Source organism: Vipera berus, assembly GCF_964194415.1.
Source record: "Vipera berus genome assembly, chromosome: 2".
NCBI classification, from domain to species: Eukaryota; Metazoa; Chordata; class Lepidosauria; order Squamata; family Viperidae; genus Vipera; species Vipera berus.
In genome coordinates, this window is record NC_138203.1 from 174297834 (window position 1) to 174321289 (window position 23456).

The following is a 23456-nucleotide window of genomic DNA, read 5'->3' on the forward strand; positions in this document are numbered from 1 at the left end:
GTGGTCCCTATTTTTCTACTTGCATTTTTACGTGCTTTCGAACTGCTAGGTTGGCAGAAGCTGGGACGAGTAACAGGCGCTCACTCTGTTACGCGGCACTCGGGATTCGACCCGCCAAACTGCCGATCTTCTGATCAACAAGCTCAGCGTCCTAACCCACTGAGCCACCGCGTCTCTTCTATGATACCTTTCTTTATCATAGATGACATTAAACTAGAATAACTGCCATATTTTGATTTTGTTTCCTACTTTTCCTCTTTATTATTATTATTTTTCACTGCCTGATAGCATGGATGTAGTTTTCTCTGCAATAATATGGAAGTAATTTCCCATGGTTTTATTTCAATTTTTTTTAATTTCTAGTCTAGCCTATAGTTCTGGATTTTTCTAGTGGGCTCTCATTCATGTACTGATCAGCTCTGACCTGTTTAGCTTTTACTAGATGCCCTGGGAAGAAAAAGAGGGAGGAGGAGGAGAAAGAAAAGAGAAGTAGTAAAGAAATAGCAGTATTATTATTTCAAATAGAAGAAATTTGTTCAGTCCACACCCATTTTCAATGAGAGAAGGAAAATAAGAACGAATACATTGCACTATCGCATCTGCATATAATGTGAAGATGGATAAGGATCAGACTCATAGATGTTACATGGTCTATTCTGCAGAATAGATAATTCCCACTTTTTTCTCCCATTTAATTGTGTCCAATTCTCAGACTCCGCCTGGACAAATCCCCACAGTTTTCTTGGCAAGGATTTTCCGAAATGGTTTGACACCGCTTCCTTCATAGAGCAGAGAGAAAGTGACGGGACCAAGTCACACAGATGGCTTTGTACCTGGTGGTGGTGGTAGAACTCACAGTCTCTAGTCTGATGTCTTAAATGCTACACCAAAGTAGCCACTTTATTTAACAGCAAAACTGTCCCACACATTAATAGCAATGTGGTTTCTTTTCTGCAGTGTTTCTGGGACTCTGAGACACCGTATGATCACATGGTCTTTCAAGAGAACTATAAATCTGTGAAATTGTGAGATACTTCTGATGTTGAAAAATACAAAATCCATTTACCGATATTAGTGTTGCATTTATCATGGGGGAGGCGTGATGGGGCCAAGTGTGTGAGACCCAGCAAAGAAGGAAGCAGGTCCAAGGACTATGGGGACCAGCCAGTTGAGAGGTAAGTCCAAAGGATTCTGTGATGGGGGATGGGGGAGTGAAAAGCAGTGTCCCTGTGGTCGATCATAAGGGTAGGTGGATTGCCAAGCACCCAAAATATGATCATGTGACCATGGGAGCAATGCAACAGCCATAACTTTGGGTCCAGTTTATAAGGCCCTTCATTCAGTGCCATCACAATTTCAAATGGTTGCTGAATGAATGACTGTAAGACAAGGACTACTTGTAGACTGTACATACAATGCAAACCCTTCAAGCAATGTGCTTCAAACACGAGGGAGCACATACAAAGCTCTTTTTTTCCTACTCAATATAGCAACCATATATTTTTCCAAATCCACGTTGCTGTTTTGGAAATAAGTCTCCCCATAAGCATGCACACCACTTTCCTATGCTGAAATCTAGGAAAAGAAGCACATGCTTTAATGATTCAAAAGTACTGTTTCATATTTACTCCCTCATGTATAAACATTTTGCTGAAAGGTTTTGCATGATCCTACCTGCAACTTCTTCCATCACTTTGATGCTCTAATCCTTTCATTAATTTCCCTGCCTTGCAGCAAACAGAACTTCTGTTTAACCATTTTTATAATGGGGAAGTGATGAAATCTTTTAACTTTCCAGGGAAAAACAAAAACTGCTTCTGTACCTGCAAACAGCTAAGAGAGATGATTACAGACGAACTGTGAACCCAAGGGGAAAGAAAGAAAGGAGTTAGAGAATTACAAAGTTTTTAAGCTCTGCCCATTATGGCGTAAAACTTTAGGAAAACATTTCTAAATTCTTTTTTAACTAGTTATTTCAAGCTGTTTTTCATTTGCTTAGAACTTCTGAACTATAAGTTTGCTCTCCTCAGGAGGTATCCTTTCAAAAATGATTTATATTTTTGTTTAAGGGCATCCAAATTATTTGGTCACTTAAGAGCTGAAATTGAAGCACTAAATATTTCCAGGTCTGACTCTAAACAGGAAATCAGTAGAATGTCACATAATTATTATGGCTGTTTTAGGTGCAGCAGATTTAGTTAAGCTTGATTTATGCTGAATATTTTCATAATTTCATAACTACTTACATATTTACATGCATAGCAACGCAGAAAATGTAACATTCAATTCTCAGATATTCAAATGAACAATACAAAACAAATAGTCTTCCTTGAACTGAGTTTGACTCCTGATAGCTGTATGGAGATGGCCAGTAAGTTTTCTCAGAAATTACATGGAAGTTATTTGCCACTGCCTTCTTCTGATTTCTCAGTCTTGGACTTCTTCAAAGCCTTGCATTTAAGTTCTAAAGGGACCTGGTCCTCCTTAGCTTTCCAACCAAAGTTGGCTACATGTTACCGGCTGCTATGATGCAGAATACAAGGAGTCTTCAACTTACAAACATTCATTCAGTGATTGTTCAAAGTGAGAGTGGGACTGAAAAAAGAGCTTATCCTTAACTGTTGCAGCATCCTCATGGTCATGTGATCAAAATTCAGGCACTTGGCAACTGGCATGTATTTATGACAGTTGCAGCATCCTGGGGGTGGGATTCATGTGATTACCATTTGAGACCAGCCACCTTCTGACAAGCAAAGTTAATGGGAGAAGCAGGATTGACTTAACAATCACATGATTCACTTAACAACTGAAGGGATCTGCAAAAATGGTTGCAAAAATGGGGGCAATTCATTGAACAATCACCTTACTTAGCAACAGAAATTCTGGCGCCAATTGTAGTAGTAGGCTAAGTGTCAAAGTTGTGACGAACAACTGAAGCCATTTTTGTTTTTGTCTTTGTTGCCACATATTAGTTTAGAGATTTTAGCTAAAGAAAGAAGGGGGGGGAGGTGTAGTTTTCAGTTAGCCAAAACAACTTCTCTGTGTGAGAATCAAGGTCAATACTGATAACATTTTGGCGGGAGGAGAGCCCACGTTTTGAAACAATTGGTAAATGTGATTTATGACAGTAATTTGGGGTGGGAATTGAAACTTGTAACTTTGTAGCCTGAGGGAGGGAAATTAAGTCTTGGGTTCACCTTTGTATGTGCCCATATCTTGTTTCCTAAATAAAATGTTCCTTAAGGAAGAAACCCTTGCCTTGAAGTTCTTTTAAATGGTTTCATCTATCGGAACCATGGCACTAAGGACAATCACTAAGAAACTCATCCAAATATGATTCATTTTCTTGTTCAATTAACTTGTTAATAAAATGTTCATAACTATGAGTGCATAAATTTAATTATCATTTGCAGTAGAATAAAGATATTTGGACTTTCAAGGATGGGAGAGAAATTTAAAAAGGGAGCAGAAATTCAAAAATATGAGCCCCTTTGGGGTAGGCTGCTCGACTGAGGTCACCTCTGTTCAAAATGGCTTTCAGCATTGGTTGCTTTGCACCTTCATTTTTACTGTCTACATTCAATTCCTAATCCCAGTAAAAACCCTTTATTTTTGGGAGGAAACAAAGCAAGACATAAAAAATTCACCAGTTTGAGAATGGAATATTTTGTAGTTTGGTTGTTAAGACTGTACTGAATCTCTTCTGGTATGTACCATTCTGGCAGGCAGTTTTTAAAAGTTTCCAGAAGTCAATCCTCTGAATCAGCTGGGGTTCAGAATGTCCCATACCTAGAGTTTTGGCCTGGTGCCCAAGGACAGCTCAAACAATTCTGGTTTAAAGGATTTACTTCTGGAAACTAGTAAACTGACTTCTAGAATGGCATGGCCTAGAAGAAGCTTAGCACAAATGAGATGGAAAGTAGAACATTTTCAAAACATTTCTGTCCCCAACTTGTACAGAGAATGTCTGGTAAGAGAACAGAGGAGATCACCTTCTTTGAAAAAAAATGAGAGTTGAGATACATGATTTTATGCTGGGAATAATATGAGAAATCTGAAGAAAGGCAGATAATCAGGTTGTCTACAATGACCAGCCAAGGAGCACAATTTTATGGATTGTACAAGAAAGTGTTTGGCTATTGTTCATATTGTTAAGTTATGTTATCTCTACTTTTGATGTTAGGGGAAATGAGGAGGGTTTTCTAAACAAATAAAACTAGCATGTAAAAAAAAGTAGCTTACCATTGGTGAAGGTGTTCACATAGTATCTTCGCCCCTGAGGAGACATATAACTTTGCCAGCCAGGTGGGAGATGACCATTTTGAGAATCTTCTCCGACTTGAGGAATGACCTTCCTAGGTTTCTGCTGAAAGAATGACAGAAAAAGCAAGGTTTTTCAGAGAAGGTTATAGAATGACATTCAAACACGCCCTTAAAATTTCCTGGGAACAGAATATAGCAGTTTGAACACTCAATACTGCTTAGATTTCAAACATCCCAATTATCTTACCAGCTGCAGCTTGGGAAATCTATTCAGGCCTTCATTGGTTAAAAAAAACATTCCAAGGGAACAGGGAAGATAATGGAATGTTGTGGAACCTGTACTGTTGCAATTCAAGAATGTTATTGCTTATGATGGTTGGAAAAGAAACATACTTCATGCCGCGCCTGAAAGGCAAATTCATACACTGTCTACGTTTATACTACCCTTATGCATCAACAATGTTGGTAAAATCCACCAACTGGATGAGTTTTAGCAACCAAATGCTGCCTCTGTAAAACCATTCTGCAGAATTTAGGGACCAACAGTAATATAAATATTTTGCTGATAACATTCATCCTAAACTGTCTGTTAGGATAGAAGCAATGAAACTGACTCATGTCTTTTCAAATCAAGCAAAACCATTGTTTAAGCATTTCTAAAACAACACAAGTACCATTTTGCAGATTCACAATTTAAAGCAAGTGAAGCTGAAGATTGTCACATGGCTTTTATTCAGCTAACACTCTAGGATCAGAAAATACCCAAGCTCTTGACAGTATATTGCTACACTCTCAAGACGTAATTCATCATATATTGTCCTACAGATATTTCTGCTGTGGTCATTGAAATATACAGACATTGAAATATAGATGGCAGATTTGAGAAAGGAAGAGGCAGGAAGTGATAGAAGAAGTAGGCTGTGAACCCAGTTGCACCAGAAGCAAGGGAATCTGTAGCGATAGCAAAGCACTTGAACCTATAATATTGTATCCAATTATATTCAGTCAACAGAAGAATGGATATAGCTGATGTGTCAATCACATCTCTTCCTTCAGCTTCCTGAACAACCAAATCTGCTCTGCTGGCAGAGGTGGGAACAGTGGGATCATCCAGGTCAGAAAGGCACACAGGATGCTGCATTAGAGAAAATAGGAAGGACAATTTTCATGGCAGAAGCAGCGTCTACTCAAGCTAATGCCAGGTATAGCCCCAGTAACAAAGCACTGTGAAAATCATCATCTGCGTGACAAAAGAAGAAATACAATTGGGGGATTCAATATATACAAGTGGAGCCAACAGCCTTTTTTCAGATCCATAACCATCATTCCCATTATGGCAATTATACAGTATAATTGCATACCACACCTGGTCGCAACGGGACAAAGTGCCATGCACAAGAAAGGAGCCTTATGGATTCTCTTACCAGGCTGCATTCCCTTCAGCAGGAGTGGAGTATTGAAACAAACCAATTAGACTTCCCACTCATCATCTAACAATGTCCCTATGCAACTTGTGGAAGAAACAAGTTGCAAAGAAAGAAACATGGCTGGGCTTTGCTCCAAGTTGATTACAAGCAGCTGTGCATTAATAGCTTTTGGCTGAGTCCATTACAGCTGGGAGACTTGGGGCCAGCTCTTCTCTGACCAGCTACAGTACTACCCCCAGCTCTAAGAGTGGGCTGCAGGGAAAGAAAGGCATAATACTAATGCCCTTAAGTCTCATTATCACAGTAGCTTGACAGTATTACTCATTAGAATGGTATGTGCTGCACATGACTCAGTTCTGCTCTTATGCACAATACTGCTGTTGATTACCAGGTGTTCAGGACTCCATATAAGTCAGGCATTCATGAAAGATTCCACTAGGTCAGTGTGACCATGGATATATTCCACTATCTTATGGCTTCCCTGGTGGAAGTACCATATCTTCTTCCCCATAAACAGAACCCACCTTTGGAATTTGAACTCCTGGCAATGATTTGGTTTCTTTACCTCAAATGGAATGTGCTAATGCTATAGGTTCCTGCTCCTTTCATAAACAAATTGGAGGAACAGAAGAAGTGGAACAGGTATATGGGATGCTCTTGAAGAATGAGCCACAATTAAGAATTTCAAGACTTTCTATCAGTGAGGACAGAGAGAAACAGAGATTAAAATTTAGGTTTTAATAAGGTTCAATAGCTTCTCTTTTCATTTTACATCTATGGAATGGCCTTACTTAGTAAGCTAAATGACTGCCTTTTCTAACTACCTCTAACTACACATAAGGAACTTTACAAGTAAAATATTTCATCCATCCGGTTCAGCATTGCATACAGTACATTGACTAGCAATTGCTCCCCCAGGATACACCAGATACATACCTTACATTCTGTCCTAAGGTCACTTCAACATTATTATTTTAACTTCTCTAAACATCAGAAACATTTTGAAGGTGATCAGACTTCAGTGGAAAGAGCAGGCAGGCAAAGAAGTAATGACAACAAGGGGAATTTGACAAAATATTTATCCACTTATTTTGCCTCAGCTACTGAATAGGAGTTGCAGAGCTCTCAAGCTACCATTTTCTTTTAAGGACCCAAAATTTGGGAGCTGGGAAGAAGGGTGAGAAAGAATTCCTTATTTAAAAAGTTTATTTCAAATGAAGTCACTCTACCTCAAAAAAACAACCCCACTCAGTTTCGTGGTGGTTTCAACTACACAAGGCTGAGTCAAAAATGCTGTAAATCAGGTCAACCGCATTCCAACATTGCTGGTATTGTGAGAATACACAGGTCCAGAGTAGCCTGCAACCTGTCACAGAAGCCGCGTGTGGAAATTCCATAACAAACTTCCATTTTTACTTCAGCTTGGCTGCTGGACACTCTACCATGTACACAATGCACATAACATTGCTTTGGAACACAGGATTTGATTTCTCTTTCCCTAGCGGCCTAGCCAAATACCAACAGAAAGGAAATATTGGCTGTTGGTCAGTATTTTTCCTTCTAAAGTAAAGGGGGAAAATGTATAGGTAGAGTGGAGGAAGGGCAGAGAGGGAAGTCTCTGTGTGTGTGTGTGTGTGCGCGCGCGCACGTGTGTGTGTGTATAAAGAATTTGTGATCCTACGTCACTGCCATTTTTACAGAGAAATTCTGAACTTATGGACATTTGATTGGGTATTAAAGCAAAAGCAAAGCTTCTGAGTATTCAGTTCATTCAGACAGTTGCTAGTCATCAGGTGAGAGACTTTTTAGTTTTTGGAAGATGTCATACCAATGTTATATCAGTGCTCTAGCTGCCTCTTGTTTTCTGCATATTTTCAACTGGTTTTAACTTCTATAGCAATTTGGCATTGAGTTACTTGATGGATGTCCTTTCAGGAGCTATTTGGAAACTTGCCTGTAAAGTTTACATACGCAAGAAGAAGCTTTTCATGTACAGACTTCTCCCTCAAGAAATGTATTTAGCACAGTTGTTACTGTTCTTGTTACTATCATTAATGCCTAAATATGTTTCTTTGAAGACTTATTTTTGGCTTAATTATTTTTTGATCTATTTTTGAATGTTATCTGACTAATTTTAGGTTAATGTTTCATTATATTTGATATTGTTTTTTGGCTTTCAGGGATTATTATAAAGATTTGTGGCTATAGTTACTGTTTTGGTTGTTATTGTACTATTAATTTTTAAATGATGAGCTACTGTTACAGAACTCTTGTTGCATTAAAATGTCTGTAATAAATATTCACATAGAAATGTTCCTCAAGATGAGAGCCAGTTTAGTTTAGTGGTTAAAATTCTGGATTAGAAGAGAGACTATGAATTCCAGTCTTTCTTCTGGCAAGGCAACCATCTGGATGACTTTGGACCACCTGTTCTCTGTCTCCCTCAGTCCAACCCAGCTCACAGGGTTACTGTTGTGGGGAGTAAGCATTATGGATGCCACCTTGAATTATACAAAGAACCAAAGATATAAATAAAATAAATATACACCAGAGGGTGTGAGGATTGCAGAGGAATATTCAGGCTTATGGTACCATAACAATTTGACATTAAGCAAACTCTTTGAATTGATAAGAAGCGAACCCCATCCCCCATTCCTCAAAGTCCTTAATTAAATCTCTGGGATTTGTGGACAATTGGAAGAATTAGGCTTTCTTTCCTGAAACCGAGCAGGTGGGATAGTACAGGAAACTTAAGAGAGTCCCCTTATGTCTTCTTCCATTTTCTGTCAACAAAAAATGTGATTGGCCAGCAGAAATAAAATAAACAATAAGAATTCTGAGTTTGGAACCTCTTGTGATAAGGTCATCCTTCCATATTCTATTATCCCAGCAGTGTATTTGCAAGCAGTCACAGCTGCATGACAATCTGTACGTGTAAAATCAAGTCTAAAAAAGCTATAGCACTGTCCAGTTATAATCATGAAAATAAATCTGTCTACTTATTCAGTAATTGCAATTTTGCACCCTCTCTTAGCACCCGTCTGTGTACATCTGTCCATGCAAAAAGTGAACAATTTAGCTTTATGCAGAAAGACTCATTTCTACACACATTCAATCTGTGCATATGCTGCTTTCCATAACAGCATCATGTGGGGCTGCTATTTTTTGGCAAAAAATTAAACTATATATCAGACAGCTTAAAGAAAATAATTGGGTGTTCCAAGGAGGGCAGCAGCATAGAACTTAAAAACAAACTTGTGGAAGGCTTCTGTTTCAAGCAGAATCCAGACAAATACACAATATGTGTACAGAATTCTGTACAGAACAGAACTCTGTGACTTTTAGAAGATGCTCAGCTGCTGACAAAAACAGACAGTTACTGCAAGTCTCTTTCTCCTAGTCAAGTGTACAAAAAGATATCATCTCACAAGATGAAGAGAAGAATAATCAATATGACAGTGGCATTGTATATAGTACTTTTTTAAAAAAAACATACATATAGAGAGGAAAAAACCATAGGGCTGTTGCATATATGGTTTCTCCTAAAAAAAGTTGCTCTACAATGAATATTATTACCAGTCAATCCTAAAAATGTACCTGAGATGTTTCTGGGCTCAAATGAGCCTAGCAATTACCTTTATCTGCAAGATTTATTTACTACTCGCTATGTAGATCCTGTCTGAGGTTATCCAGCAGTATAGGTGAAGTATTGGAAATGTACATGTGTGTTTAAATTAACTCTGAAAAAAGTGCTCCAAGATTAAAACATTGGGACTTTTTATCCTGAATGTAAAAAACAACTTTGGAGGACATAATGATGCATTTTTTCTCCCTTACATACATCAATGCTTTCATTTTATATGCACCCAGAAAGAATCTTTCAACGAGAGGCAAAAACTGGAAATAGCACATTCTACAAGAATTGACTACAATTCTACTGTGGACGGTTCACATATAGCTGCTAAATTGTTTGTTTGTTTATCACATTTGGAAGCCGCCCATCTCCCTCACAGAGCAATTCTGTGCAACTCTCACAGACCTTCTTCAATAGTTCTTGGAAATAGCCTGATTAGGTCACGAGCACAAATCTCTATAAAAATACACTGGATGCTTAAGAGTTGAATATCAGGAGAACTCCCTTGTCACCTCTCCCTCAATATAGCCCTTGAATTGTGCATTAAAGAGGGAGCAAGAAGTTTGTTCATTAAGTAATAATATTTAGGATAAAATGAAAGGACGATGTGTGCCAAAAGTTTTGTTTATAACAATTGGCTATATAAACACTGAGATCCTCAAAGCGGCTCCCAGAAGATGAACTAGCTATTGTAAATGCAGTATGATAATGCCTATTTCTGCATGCAGCACATACTTCTTAGTAGATCGTGAATCTACTAAGCAGAACAGAAAATGAGATTCTTCTGTTGTTTGTATGCAGTCAATTTGTGTGTGTGCGTAGGTCTAACAGTGTTTCCTCTGTTGTTTGCATATTAGTAGCACTGTGGGGCGGGAGCGGGGTAGGAGTATGTGGATATGATATGGGTGTTTTGCATGAACAATGCTGATAATCACATATTTTAAAAGTCAGTTAGCTTCTTCTGACACAATCTGTTTAAAAAAGATACAGAATATTACCCTCCCACCATCAATCTCAACCGTCAGGATTTCACTCTAGGAGTCCAAGGACATATTTTGCTTTAATCATACTCAGCAGCTTCCTGCCAACCCACAAATTTGCCCCAATTTGTTATATGTTCCCAAACACAAAAAAATTCACTCTCCCACACAATCCCACCATTTTTTCCATCTCATTATTTAGCAAGATGTTTAGCTTTTTTACAGAGCCTGTATCCAGTTATTTCAGCAATGCTTAGACAGCTCTTTATAACCATTTCATGGACACTGACCTAGGCCCTCATTAAAGTTACTTCTTTAAACATGCTTTATGTAACAAGTAATAAAATTAGATACATCCTGACTCTTCATACAGTATTTATTTTACAGTGGTAAGTCTTCTGCAATTCCCAAATCCATGCAGAGTCAAAAAGCTCAGATAAACATTGCATCCAAAAATATAGATATGACTAAATTTCAAACTGAATCATCTTCTATACAGACATATCAAATCAAGCATTCCTCAAGGTATCAAATTTACCCCTACAGAATGCCATCTTACCAATGGGAGCTTTTACCAAATCTCTTGTAGAAGCTATGATCCAGGCAGAACTGACTGAAATCTTCCCCTCTGTTTGCAAGATGAGGACGGAAATTACCCACTGCCTTTTCTGCTGTCCAGGCACAAATAAACAGCCAATGCCTTATGTGAAATCTCAGAGGAAGAGCAACTACTTAAAGGGGTTTCTTTTTATGTGTCAACACATTTCAGCACTTCACTCTGTTCTTTGGAAATCAAAAGGGTGCATTCTAGAGGCTTTCCAGATGGGAAAGCTAGTGGAAGTCTTGCCAATTTTCAAATGTCTGTGTAGGTGATGGGGAGCACAAAGCAAGGGTCTGTATCACTGACCTAGTGCTCCCTATATACAGACAGGCTTTGTCCAGCTTTCCTTGGTCTGGTCCCAGCTTCCTTGGCCTTTTGTATAGCCTGTCTGTCTCCCAACAATCTTTTCCCCTTACTTCATATAAAGCCAATTCTTTGTACTCAGAATAACCCAACTTCCAAACAGTGTTGCAAAATTAAACCCCATCACATGGTTCAGTGGGCACTGTAAGAATGCAAGACCTAGCAAATATAGGATGAATTATATTTGTTTATGCTGTCTTGAAGTGGGGCCTTACCTCCCCACTCTTTTCCAAAAGAGGAAATATGAATGAAAAAGTTTGCAGCATTGCCCTTTTTATACAAGAGCACGCCCTACATTCTGACTCCATTGTGACTTGCCTTTTTAATGTTGATAATTGGTGTTTATAACATAGTATAGGTATAGTCCTGCTCAAAATCTTTCAGAGAAACAATGGCCTTGAATTAAAGTGATATGATAGAATGTAAGGATATATTGCAGTACAAGCTTGAATTCCACACTTCCTGAAAAAATGTTTGTAGATCTTTTGGCACAGCACTAATTTTTGTGGAAGAGTGACTGTCCAAGACACAAAAGAGCTGAAGACAAAGGTCTCAAGGATGCTACCAACCTAACACTCAACAATTTCATAACTTCAGATATTGATGCAATATGCACAAGATTTACATCATCTTATGCATTTTACAGTTTCCACATTTTAGAAATTCAGTATGAACTATGTCAGAAACTACTATTTTCTTTTCCTGTCAAATGTGAACTTCTGTTTTAAACCTCTTGAAAATATTTATCTCTCTGAATATATTTATCTGTCTGCCAACTAGTGTATTTTCCAACTGAGATTTGTTTTGTTTTGTTTTTTTTAAAGAATTTTACATGGTCATTTTGAAATCAGGAACAGGAATTTAGGAAGGATAAACAACTCAAACATCTTATGAATCAAATTAATCAATCAATAATCAACTAATCCTGTTAATTGCAATTTCAAATGTAACATAAGATACCATTTGATATCGTTCCCCATAGGGAAGATATTTTAGCATCAATTTATTTAAATGCTATTCATGTCTGTTCACTCAAAATAAATAGTACTGTAACTTTCTATGACCAAAAAATGATGAAGAGGAAAGAGAGAAAATGATAAAAAGCCTCCAATGGTATCTTATACATCTGTATCTAATATAAATAATTAATTTGGGAAAGAGAAATGGCCTTATCAATGGTCCTTCCACCAACTATTTGAAATAGCCTCTCCAAAAAGGATGCTTTTGGAGCTTTTTTATATTCTGGTGCTTTTTATATTCTCCTTTTTATTTTTATTCATTCATATTAAAAACAAGAACAAAAAACCCCATGAAGTCTATATTCTCAGTGGTTCGGTCATACTTTAATTTAATAATGATTTTATCGCATAAACCCATTAGAATTCTGCTTGGTCAGTAGCAGATTGACACATTTCATAGAATTCTGTTCCATAAAATGAGTCATGACAATGACTACTGCTGCGTGTGCTAATTCTTCAGATTAATCTGCCACGGAAATGGCTTCACATGATTTCCTGATTCATCTTGAAAAGGATACCCTCTACAGTGAAAGTTCAATGCTCAACAGAAAAAAAAAATACTACTCATTTACAGGAAACCCCTCATAGAACACAGGGATCCTAAAAAGGAAACATCTGTATATTCATAAAGGGAACATATTTTGCACTATAAGATGGCTAATCCTAAGAGTTCACTAGTATCCAAGGCCAATTTTGTAAATAACTCTAGATGTAAAGAATTCTATGTGTAGACAATACAATATTCTAGAATTGTGAAATATTGCTGTCATAAAGCAATGATTTTTAATAGCTATAGCTGTTAAACTTTTAATAATTTACATACTATAATAATATAATAATTTACATACAATACCTAAACATTTAGGGGCAGCATGGTGGCTCAGTGGTTACGATACTGGGCTTGTCGGCTGGCAAGCTGGCTTTAAATGGTTCAAGACTTTAAATGGTTAAATATTTCAAATCATTTTAACTTTATTTACAAAAAGATATAAAAATGGAAAACATACAAACATGAAAAGTGAACAGAAATTCCCACATGTTATACTGACTAGTTAAAAGAGGAAAGTGCTTTGTATCATTGGATTTATTTTACTAAAATAAATCACAAATCACAACCATTTCTGCTTTATTTTTATGATAACAATTCTGAAAATCCGGAAGGGGAAAACACTGTTTGACCTGTTTGTAGGGCTTAATTTTGAGATTCAGCTTGGTGTACAGATGGACATGCAAAGCACATACACATATTTATGTTACCAATCTGTAGAAAAAGAACAAATACGGCACATACTATACCAGGTTTACCACTGAAATCTGAAGCATCAGGTTCAATTGTTTAAAAAGCTACAAACACAAATCAAAACACAGACACAGACACAGACACCTTCCACCCCTTTCTATACCAGATTTGTTCACTATAACTAATGCTTTCAAACAATATGTAACATGTATCTTAATTCTGGTGGTGAAAGTTGTTAAAAGTCATTAGACTTTAGCCAATATAGTAAAACTATTAGTCATTAGATTGCAAAAAGAATGATACCAAGATTAATCAGTTCAGTATTTTTTTCCACCTGGCGCTACATTTCTTCCACCTTTAATATAATCTGTAAGCTGTACAATTCAATTGAAAAAAAAAGCTGAAATCTTTTAGGGGTAAAAATAAAAATATGCAACCACGGTATTGTAAGTTTTAAGTTGTTATAGGTAGGGATGAGACTGCGTTCAGAAGTAACCAATACAAACTGATGTTAAATACCAGACAGTACATACCTTCCATCAATTAAAGTAACTCCGATCAAGCCCATATAAAATTCAGCTGTTTTAACAGGATTTTTTTTTGACAGCTACTCAGTTGCCTCTTACATCAAAAGCCATGGTCTACAAAGAGCTTACAAAGCATCAAAGACATCTCATTGTTGGAAAGTATCAGTCAGAAGAAGGGTATAGAAATATTTTCAGGCATTGGATATACCATGGAACATAGTGAAGACAGTCATCAACAAGCGGAGAAAATATACACAACAGTGACATTACCAAGAACTGGATGTCTCTCCAAAATTGATGAAAAAACCAGAAGAAAACTGATCCAAGATGCTGCCAAGAGACCCACAACAACTTTAAAAGAGCTGCAGGAGTGTCTGGCAAGTATTGGTTGTATACTACATGTGACCACAATCTCCCATATTCTTTGTACGTCTGGGCTGTGGGGTAGGGTGGCAAGACAGAAGCCTTTTCCTACAAAGAAAAACATTCAAGCCTGGCTACATTTACAAAACTTTACATCAAGTCTGACAAAACCATGTGGGGAAATGTATTATGGTCTGATGAGACTAAGGTTGAACCTTTTGGCCATAATTCCAAAAAGTATGTTTGGCGCAACAACACGGAGCATCATCAAAGGTACACCATACCCACAGTGAAGCATGGTGATGGCAGCTTTGTGCTTTAAGGCTGCTTTTTTTCAGCTGGAACTGGGGCTCTAGTCAAGGTGGAGGCAATTATGAACAGTTCCAAATATTAGTCAATTTTGGCACAAAACCTTCAGGTCTCTGCTAAAATGCTGAAGATGAATTTTACTTTTCAACATGAAAATGAGCCAAAGCATACCTCCAAACCAAAGAAACAATGGCTTCACCAGCAGAATATCAAAGCTTTGGAGTAGTCCAGAAAGGGTCTGGAGCTGAATCCAATTGAAAATCTGTAGGGTGACCTGAAGAAGGTTGTACACAGGAGATGCCTTTGAAATCTGAGAGATTTGGAGCACTTTTGCAAGGAAGAGTGGGTAAAGATCCCCAGGAAAGATGCGCCTTGCTGATAGGCTTCTACCCCAAAAGACCAAATGCTGTCATAAAAATCAAAAGGTGCTTCAACAAAGTATTAGTTTAAGGATATGCATATTTATGCAAGCATTGTTACTGTATGTTTTTTAAAATTTCCCCCCTAAAAAAATTCAGTTTGTTTTTTAATCGAATCATACTATTTATAGATTCTCATCCATGGAATTCTTCCCAAGGTCTCTCTAAGTTTATTGAAATTAGCTCTTTTAAAGTCCAAGACTCTAGTTTGGCTGTGTTCTATTGCTTGTGCTTCCAGAATGTTGAATTCCAATATTGCATGATCACTTCCCCCCCCAAGGTTCCTGTGGCTTCGACACTTTCTATCATTTCATCTCTGTTAGTGAAAATTAAATCCAATATGGCTAATCCCCTAGTTCCCTTCTCTACTTTTTGGGAGAGAAAGTTGTCTGCTAGGTTTGTCAGGAATCTGTTTGATCTTCCACTTGGTGCAGAGTTTGTCTCCCAGTTGATATCAGGGTACCGTAATTAAAGTCCCCCATTACTATTGTGATGTGCTTCCTACATAACTTAGTTAGCTGACTAGCAAAAGGTTCATCTATTTCCTCTGCTTGGTTGGCGGCCTATAGTATACACCTATGGCAATGTCATTTTTTTCACCTTTTATATTGACCCAAATGCATTCAAGTTTACAGTTTTCATCATTGTTGTGCTCTATTTCTGTAGAGATAAAGTTATTTCTTATATATAGAGCAACTCCACCTCCTGTTTAGTCTGTTTCTTTTAAACAATTTAAATCCCTCTAGCTGTGTGTTCCATTTCTGGGTTTCGTCCCACCATGTTTCCGTAATGGCAACAATATCATATCCGCTCTCACCTGGAAGACACCTGACCTCTTTTGAAATCTCTGTATCCTTTCCTAAATTTACATCCCTTATAACTGAATCACCAACCAGAAGGTGGCTTCTCTTTTTGGGTACCTTTCTTTTCTTGCATGACTGATGTGTAATACCTGATTCGCACTTCTCCCTGTCAAAAACAAGTTCATCTCGGACCATGGTCCCCTGCTTATCTGAGTTATCATCACAACTATCTTGACCTGTTTCCTTAATGTCCCTATTAAGGTCAGCAAGGGCACTGTATCTGTTATGCAGGGACACAACAAAAGCTTTGGGTTTATGGTTCACAGCTCTCACCCTGCCAGATCCTACGGTTGCCCACACTGCCCTTCTCCTGCAGGAGCTTTGCGGTAGAGGGGGCTGATAGCGCAGAGGCTCAGTAGAGTAGAAGGGCTGAGCTGAACACCTAATTTCTGCCTGAAGAGCACAGATTACAGACCCTAGATAAATAATCTGTCCTTGTGGACTAGTGATTTATGTACAGATAGGACACTTTCCCAGTTTAAAAAGAGTGCTGTGAAAGACAGCTACAAAACAAGTGTTGCACTGAACTAAGCCAGACATGCTGAGATGAGAGGAATCTCAGATGCACTTGCCCTGAATGTACCACCATTTTTGATTTTTAGTTAGGCACGCAGGCCGCTACTATGCTCCTCACACACCTTAACTCACAGTATTGTAGCTTTTCCCAGCAGCCTCTGGCAGTTTGAAAGCAAAGTGGGTCCAATCAGCAAAGGCTTAGCTACTATGCTCCTCACCCATCTTAACTCCTTAAGATGATATGAGAGGTGGGAAAAATTCTGAAGTGATTTTTTTATATATATCTCAAAAATTTGGCATTTTAACGCGGTGTGTGTGTAGATTTCATATTCACTGTACTTGTCTTTCAATTCAATAAAACAAGGAATTGTTATTCCTCAGGTCCTTCAGTAAAGAAAAACAGCAGGAAGATGGAAGTCACTCCTGCTCCCACTGCTTCTTTTGTTAACCTGTGTCATTCTGTTTCTCTGTTTAGGTAAAGGAATACCTGTGAAACCATGAACCATTGGGGCATGGGGTTGTCTAGTCCAAACTATGAGTCTACATTGTAAATACGGTGGGTGTCAGATTTAAGGGGGATTAGACAAATTCATGAATGATATAGCTATTGATAGCTACCAGGCACAGTGAAAATAAATTATTTTCACACTTAGCATCACTAATGTCTCTAAATACCACTTACTAGGGATCATGGGCAAAGAGATGCTATTATACTCATGTGTTATGGGCTTCCCATGGGGATCTAGGAATACAGTAGATAATTGGATTAGATGCACTTTAGGTCTGAGCTAGGTGGTTGGTGCTTATTGGCTGCATAAACCGTATTAATATATTTTATTACATGAAGTGCAGCAGTTACTGTCTTCCAAAGAATTCTGGCATGAAAAAACTAACTTTTTCAATTCCTTGTTTGTAGCACAGTGTACAACGCAGATGATTACTGTTTGTTCCTTCAGTGATGCTGAAAATATTATGCAAGTCAAACTGGGACAAACTGACCTAAATCCTTTCCATCTCAAAATTTCAGTATTGAAAAACAACTGACCAAGATTAGAGCATCTATGCTTTGCAGAAAGTTCAACCTTCTGCACCTTCAAGTAGAAACTAGAGGAGCAACAATGAAAAAGAAAAACCAGTCAGTATTATGAATCCTGGCCTACAGAAGCCAATAGTCTGATTCAATATAAAGCAGCTTCTTATTACCCAGGTAACAGAAAAGATCAATACTTAGAGCATATCCATGACATTGTGGCATTTGTCTCATGTTGTAGTATAACATGTTACAAACAATAGATGCAGAACTATGTAAATGTATTGTTTGTTGACCAAATCCAATAAAAAAACCATACAGGAAAAATCATATAATTCTCTCTCTCTCTCTCTCTCTCTCTCTCCCTCCCTCCCTCCCTCCCTCCCTCCCTCCCTCCCTCCTCAACCAACCAATATTTTGGGGTCTCACATGGGAAGTGAAGAATAATTTTATCACTGTGGTAATGTCTAAATCATTCCTCAACACCCTTAGTTTTCATGTAGCTGAAATTTTAGTTGTTTCTTGCAACTTTATAGAACATTCGGTTTCCATGGCACCAGATATACCATGTGAGATTAAGATTATATTTAGAAACTGGAACAAGGAACATGTGAGCACCCAAATAGATATGCTACTGTTGTTATAGTAACCAACAACTTCTACCTATCAAAATGAGATTTTTTTGCCCCTGTTGATAGAATTCCTTGCAGAACAAAGACAGCCCACCTCAGAAATTTTAAATTATCAGAGAATAAGCCCAAGCTTCCTTTTATTCCTTACAGCAATCAACAGAGCCTGAAGCAATGTTACAATAGCTATGACTGGATGTCATTCAACAGTTGTACTAGGGTATGTCATGAATTTGATGACATTATGGTGCCACATGGCCCCTGATGATCTTTCAGAAATTATCTAGCCAGCTGAATGGTTCTGTACCAACCGTATACCATTCTTCCTATGGATACACTCTTATGATATTGGCAAGATCGCTCTACGTATAAAGGGCTTTGTTGCTCTTTTCAATTCTATAAAATAGTCTGTTGTATTTTTTTTATTTTTTTATTAATTCTTGAAGGGAGTCACAAGGCAACCAGGGCAGCTGCAAAACAAAAAGCTTTATCTATGGCTTGCATCACTCTTTCAGAAAGAAAACAATGCAACTTAAGAAAGAATATGTGTCAGACTTAATAAACCAGAGATATTCTACTCAACACATGTCTAGAAAATTGTAATTTGTCACTTCTTCCACATCAGAATGGGAATGAAGTTAAATGTCTATTAAGTCACCTTCTTCTAAATCCAAAGATTTCAAAGACTTTAAGCTTTTATTCACACTTCCCACACCCTAACCAATTATAGATTTAGTCTGTTTCCAGTTTCCTTTAGCTATACATCTTTCCAAATAATCATATGTGTGTGAGAGAGTAGATGTTCATATGCAGTAGAAGTAATATGTGTTTATCTCTTGCTAGTTTTGTCCCAAGTCACTGAAGCAGAAGTCAAATGGGAGCCTATCATAAGACAATACTTTAAAATGACTTGCTGAACATTTCAGACACCAATGTCCAATTTCTACTGACTCAATAATCATTGTAAACTTTTTTGGAACCATTGGAAGCCTTTTGCTTCATCTAATACATGTTAAGGTCTTGCCCTATGTCTTAGTAATTTGCTCTACCACTGACAAATAGTAACAGTTCTTGTGTACTCGTAATTACATCTATAAGTGTTTCCTATTTAAACAAATGTAGGAGTGCCTATTGCTCAATGTTCATGAAGCTGTGTGACAATCTTTTCCCTTAATTCTACCAAGTGTATAGCTCTTCAGGGAACTGAAGGATGGTAGGTAGCTGCACAGTCTTCATTTTGAAACACCATGCTGAAAAAAATGCATGGGAATAGTGTTAAATTACACACTGGCTGATATAAAAGGAAACAGGTAAGTGTTCAATTTCATAATGAAAGATCAATAGTGTATTTATTTTCCTTTCTTATCTGGATTGGAGCTGATGATCAAAAGAATCCCTTAGACATCAGAAAACTGAGGTAGATATAAGCATGAAAAAAACCAAGTTATTAACCATCCCTTTGAGTTTCAGATTTTTCTTCTTAAAATATACATTAAAACACTGTATATTTTAATAGAAATAGAAACTTTGGCAGGAAAAGCCATACAGTATAAGATTCAGCTTTGAACTTATATAAACCAACCATAAGAACTAGGGAGAATGCAAGATTTATTAGGAATATATAGTTCCTTTGAAGTAAAAACATTGCCCCTTCTCAAAAAAAGAAACAAAGAAAAAAAGAAAATATCTAAAATATCTCCCCAAAATAAGATTTCAATGAGGATCTTCCAATTGTGCCAAAAATACAGGTACAACTATATAAATAAAAAATCTTGAAATTCCACACGGTATACTTCTTGCAGTAATACTGTTTCATGCCGTATGTAGAAATCAAATGTCTGTCTATCATATTTGTACAGTCACAAGAAAGTGACTCATCCTTATAAACTTGTTGGGCTGAGTGAATGTGTGTCTGGTCCTAAGCCTCTGCCTGGTTGAGAATGGATTTGACTTTCAGTTGAACTGGGTTTTACACCTTAATCATTATGCAGTACTATTAATTTAGGCAACACTTTCATGTTTCCCTTGAGGAAGACTTGCTCTTAGTGTATTTTTGGCTGCAAGGTAAATAGCTAATAAGGCAGGATAACAGTCACAACTAAGAGAAGGAGAAATGAGAGTCTGCAAGGCCGCAAAGAGTGGGTTTCTCTGATTTCCAACTATTGATATATTAGCCAGATGAAGAGTTAGCATGATACTGCTTTCAATCACTCAACAATAGCTTGCAGGGAAAGGGGATTATTTTCATTAGTCTTTCATTCCTTACCTAGGTTAACTGTAAGTTTGAGTCCTCTAGCTGATTTACTGGGTAAGAGGAATTAAAACAAAAACAACCTAGTTTCTCTCTCCTTGGTTACCTTACATGCTTGCAAACAAAGATAAATTGGGAGATAAAACAGAGGAGAACCACATATCAGGTTAAACAGAAATTATAGAAGTACCTGCATGCCTTCAAGTTTCCCAGATGAAAACGGTGATATTTCTGTGCAAAAGTGAATGACCTCCCTCTAGTAAGTAAGTCTACTAGGTGATTGAAAGGCCAGTGTATTACCTGAAATGCAATCTGAAGTCATGCATGCCCGTCACTCTAAGTAACAGAACATTAGGCAAGGGATAAGCAAGTCAAGTATACTCAAGTACTACAAAGCATTTACATCATTTATTGGCTCACATTATAACTTTGGAATTACTGACTGAGCAAAGATGTCAGTGAATCCATGGCAGAAAATCTATAACCTGAAAAAGTAGATGGCAATGAAAAGGTGCTTCGTGTAGAGGTTTTTCTTCTAATAAATTGTCTTCCTCACACACACACACACACACACACACACACACACACACACACACACACACACATACATAATGGAAAAGTAATAAGAGATCAAGCAGAGGATCATAAAAGTATTTAAAACCCAACGGAGCAAAGCCAAGGGCACTTTTCCTACAAAAATATATGGCAGAGATTTTGAAAGTATGTTTCAGAAGAATATTATGCCCTCAACTAAACAGATTTAAACTAATACACGTGCCCATAAATACATATTTAGCTAATACATAACACCAAAGAAATTAAATCAAAAATAACCAGAGCCAAACGTGGAAGAAAAAAAAAATCCACTCTCCACATCTGCCAAAGCAATGCTACCCACTGGCAAAGTTAATAACTGTACTATTATCATCAATGAAGTCTGAGATGAATACAGATCATCCAGCAAATGGCAAGGTGATCCTCTCTCTTTTCTCCCAGCTTCAAAATTGGGAAGAATACAAAGAACTGTTCCCCAGCTACACTGCCAAGGCACAGACTAGCACTTATCACCACTATGTGCTTTGTTTGCTTTGGAACAACAAAGAAGGGGAGGTGTTCAATCTCTACCCATAGTCTTTGTACCAGAAAATGGTCAGAAATGGACATGCTGGTTTTGCCTCTAGCATGGCTATTAGAATAAGCATGTGGGTGGAGTGTCTGTCTGATGGGGGTCTGGCCCTCCTTCAGTTCAGTTTTTCCAAAGTGTGAAGTTAGAAATGGCAGATAAGATATTGAAAGTACAAGATGTGCTATGCGATGCTTTGCTATAATAAAGGTAAAGTTTCCCCCGCACATGCGTGCTAGTCGTTTCCAACTCTAGGGGCCAGTGCTCATCTCCGTTTCAAAGCCGAAGAGCCAGCGCTTGTCCGAGGATGTCTCCGTGGTCATGTGGCCGGCATGACTAGACACCAAAGGCGCACAGAACGCTGTTACCTTCCCACTGTAGTGGTCCCTATTTTTCTACTTGCATTTTTTACGTGCTTTCAAACTGCTAGGTTGGCAGAAGCTGGGACGAGTAACAGGCGCTCACTCTCTTACGCGGCACTCGGGATTCAACCCGCCAAACTGCCGACCTTCTGATCGACAAGCTCAGCGTCCTAACCCACTGAGCCACCGTGTCCCTTTTTTTGCTATAATAAAGATAAGTAAAATACTTTTGTGAAAAGGATAACAGCAGTACGTAGTCAACAAGCACTGATGATGTTATTTAGTTGGATAATAAAATGCCTGCAACAAAACAACTAAGCTCACGGAGCACCAAGGACCCCTAATTACATAACTTAACATGTAAGCCTACATTATGTGGGCCACTATGGTTGAGCTACATTAGATGTCAATACATAAATGATCTGTTTGTCAATTACTGTTTGATGAAGAATGAAACAAATGGAAGATCTAGGGACTGAATGCTGGTTAAAGTGTACACCTGAAACTCAGAAGTAGCTTTGTAGTAACAATAGGTTGACAGAGAAATAAAATGTTTTCCCCATTATTGCAATCCTTTAGAAAAATGTCCTGTGTAAAATAGAATTGCATTATTTACTGGGACTCTTGTGAACCGGCAGGAAGTGTAATATACATATTTATAATCACATAAATTTAGAAAATGTAGCATTGGTAAAAGGTAATATGTACAATTGATTTTATATATTTGAAAGACTGAATTAAAAAAAGAGACTAGAAAAGCCAGGCCAACAAGTGATACTATATTACATCAACTTAAAATACAGAACCAGTGGGCCTAGAAAAAAAGTATTAATCTACTTGTGTGTTTCCAAAAAAAAACACCCAAAAACAAATAAACGTCCATTTTGTTCCATTCCATAAAACAATCCATTCCTTACATTCCTTTCAAGAACTCTTCACACAAATAAAAATTCCATTTCAGAACCTTCCCTTTCCCCATCCCTCTCTAATTATAAACAAACCATCTCCCCTGTTTTATTTTTTTGCCTTTGTTAATTCATACCACAATACATCAGGCCTCAGATTATAAACCAATTTTCAGTATTTGGTGCACATCCTAAAATACAAGTAAAAAAAGAATCACCTCTGAACATGAGCAGAGTATTTGCTCTTAAACTTCCTCTGGGCACAGTCTCAGACTATTTGCGGTACAATGTGAAGCCCATCATGAATTTCTTTTGCAATTTTCTCCTACCCACATCTATTCTCTTTCTCTTTCCTGTCCTATAACTTGACTTATGATTTATTTTTTTAAAAAAGCAAACAAACCTGTAACACATTTCAGTGGGCATTTCTTAACATAGTATTACTTGATTCTGGTAGTTATCAGAAGAGTTGGAAGACATTTTTTTAATCCCATTTATATCCCGCCCTTCTCCGAAGACTCAGGGCGGCTTACAATCTAAAGCACAATGTGCTTAGCACATTGAATGAAACCATTTCCTTTGAAGAATATCTTTAGCTATCCGCTTCTCTCAAATATCAGTGAAAAATAGTC

At 37.6% G+C, this 23456-nt stretch overlaps 1 protein-coding gene across 1 annotated transcript in view; it reads right to left on the reverse strand.

Annotated features, from left to right (window-relative positions):
* Positions 1-23456, reverse strand: part of GAS7 (growth arrest specific 7) — a 150698-nt gene that overhangs the window by 81027 nt on the left and 46215 nt on the right. Inside the window, exon 2 of the mRNA XM_081315864.1 lies at positions 4243-4366. Within this exon, the coding sequence (XP_081171990.1) occupies positions 4243-4366 (124 nt within the window). The remainder of the gene's footprint in view (positions 1-4242; positions 4367-23456) is intronic.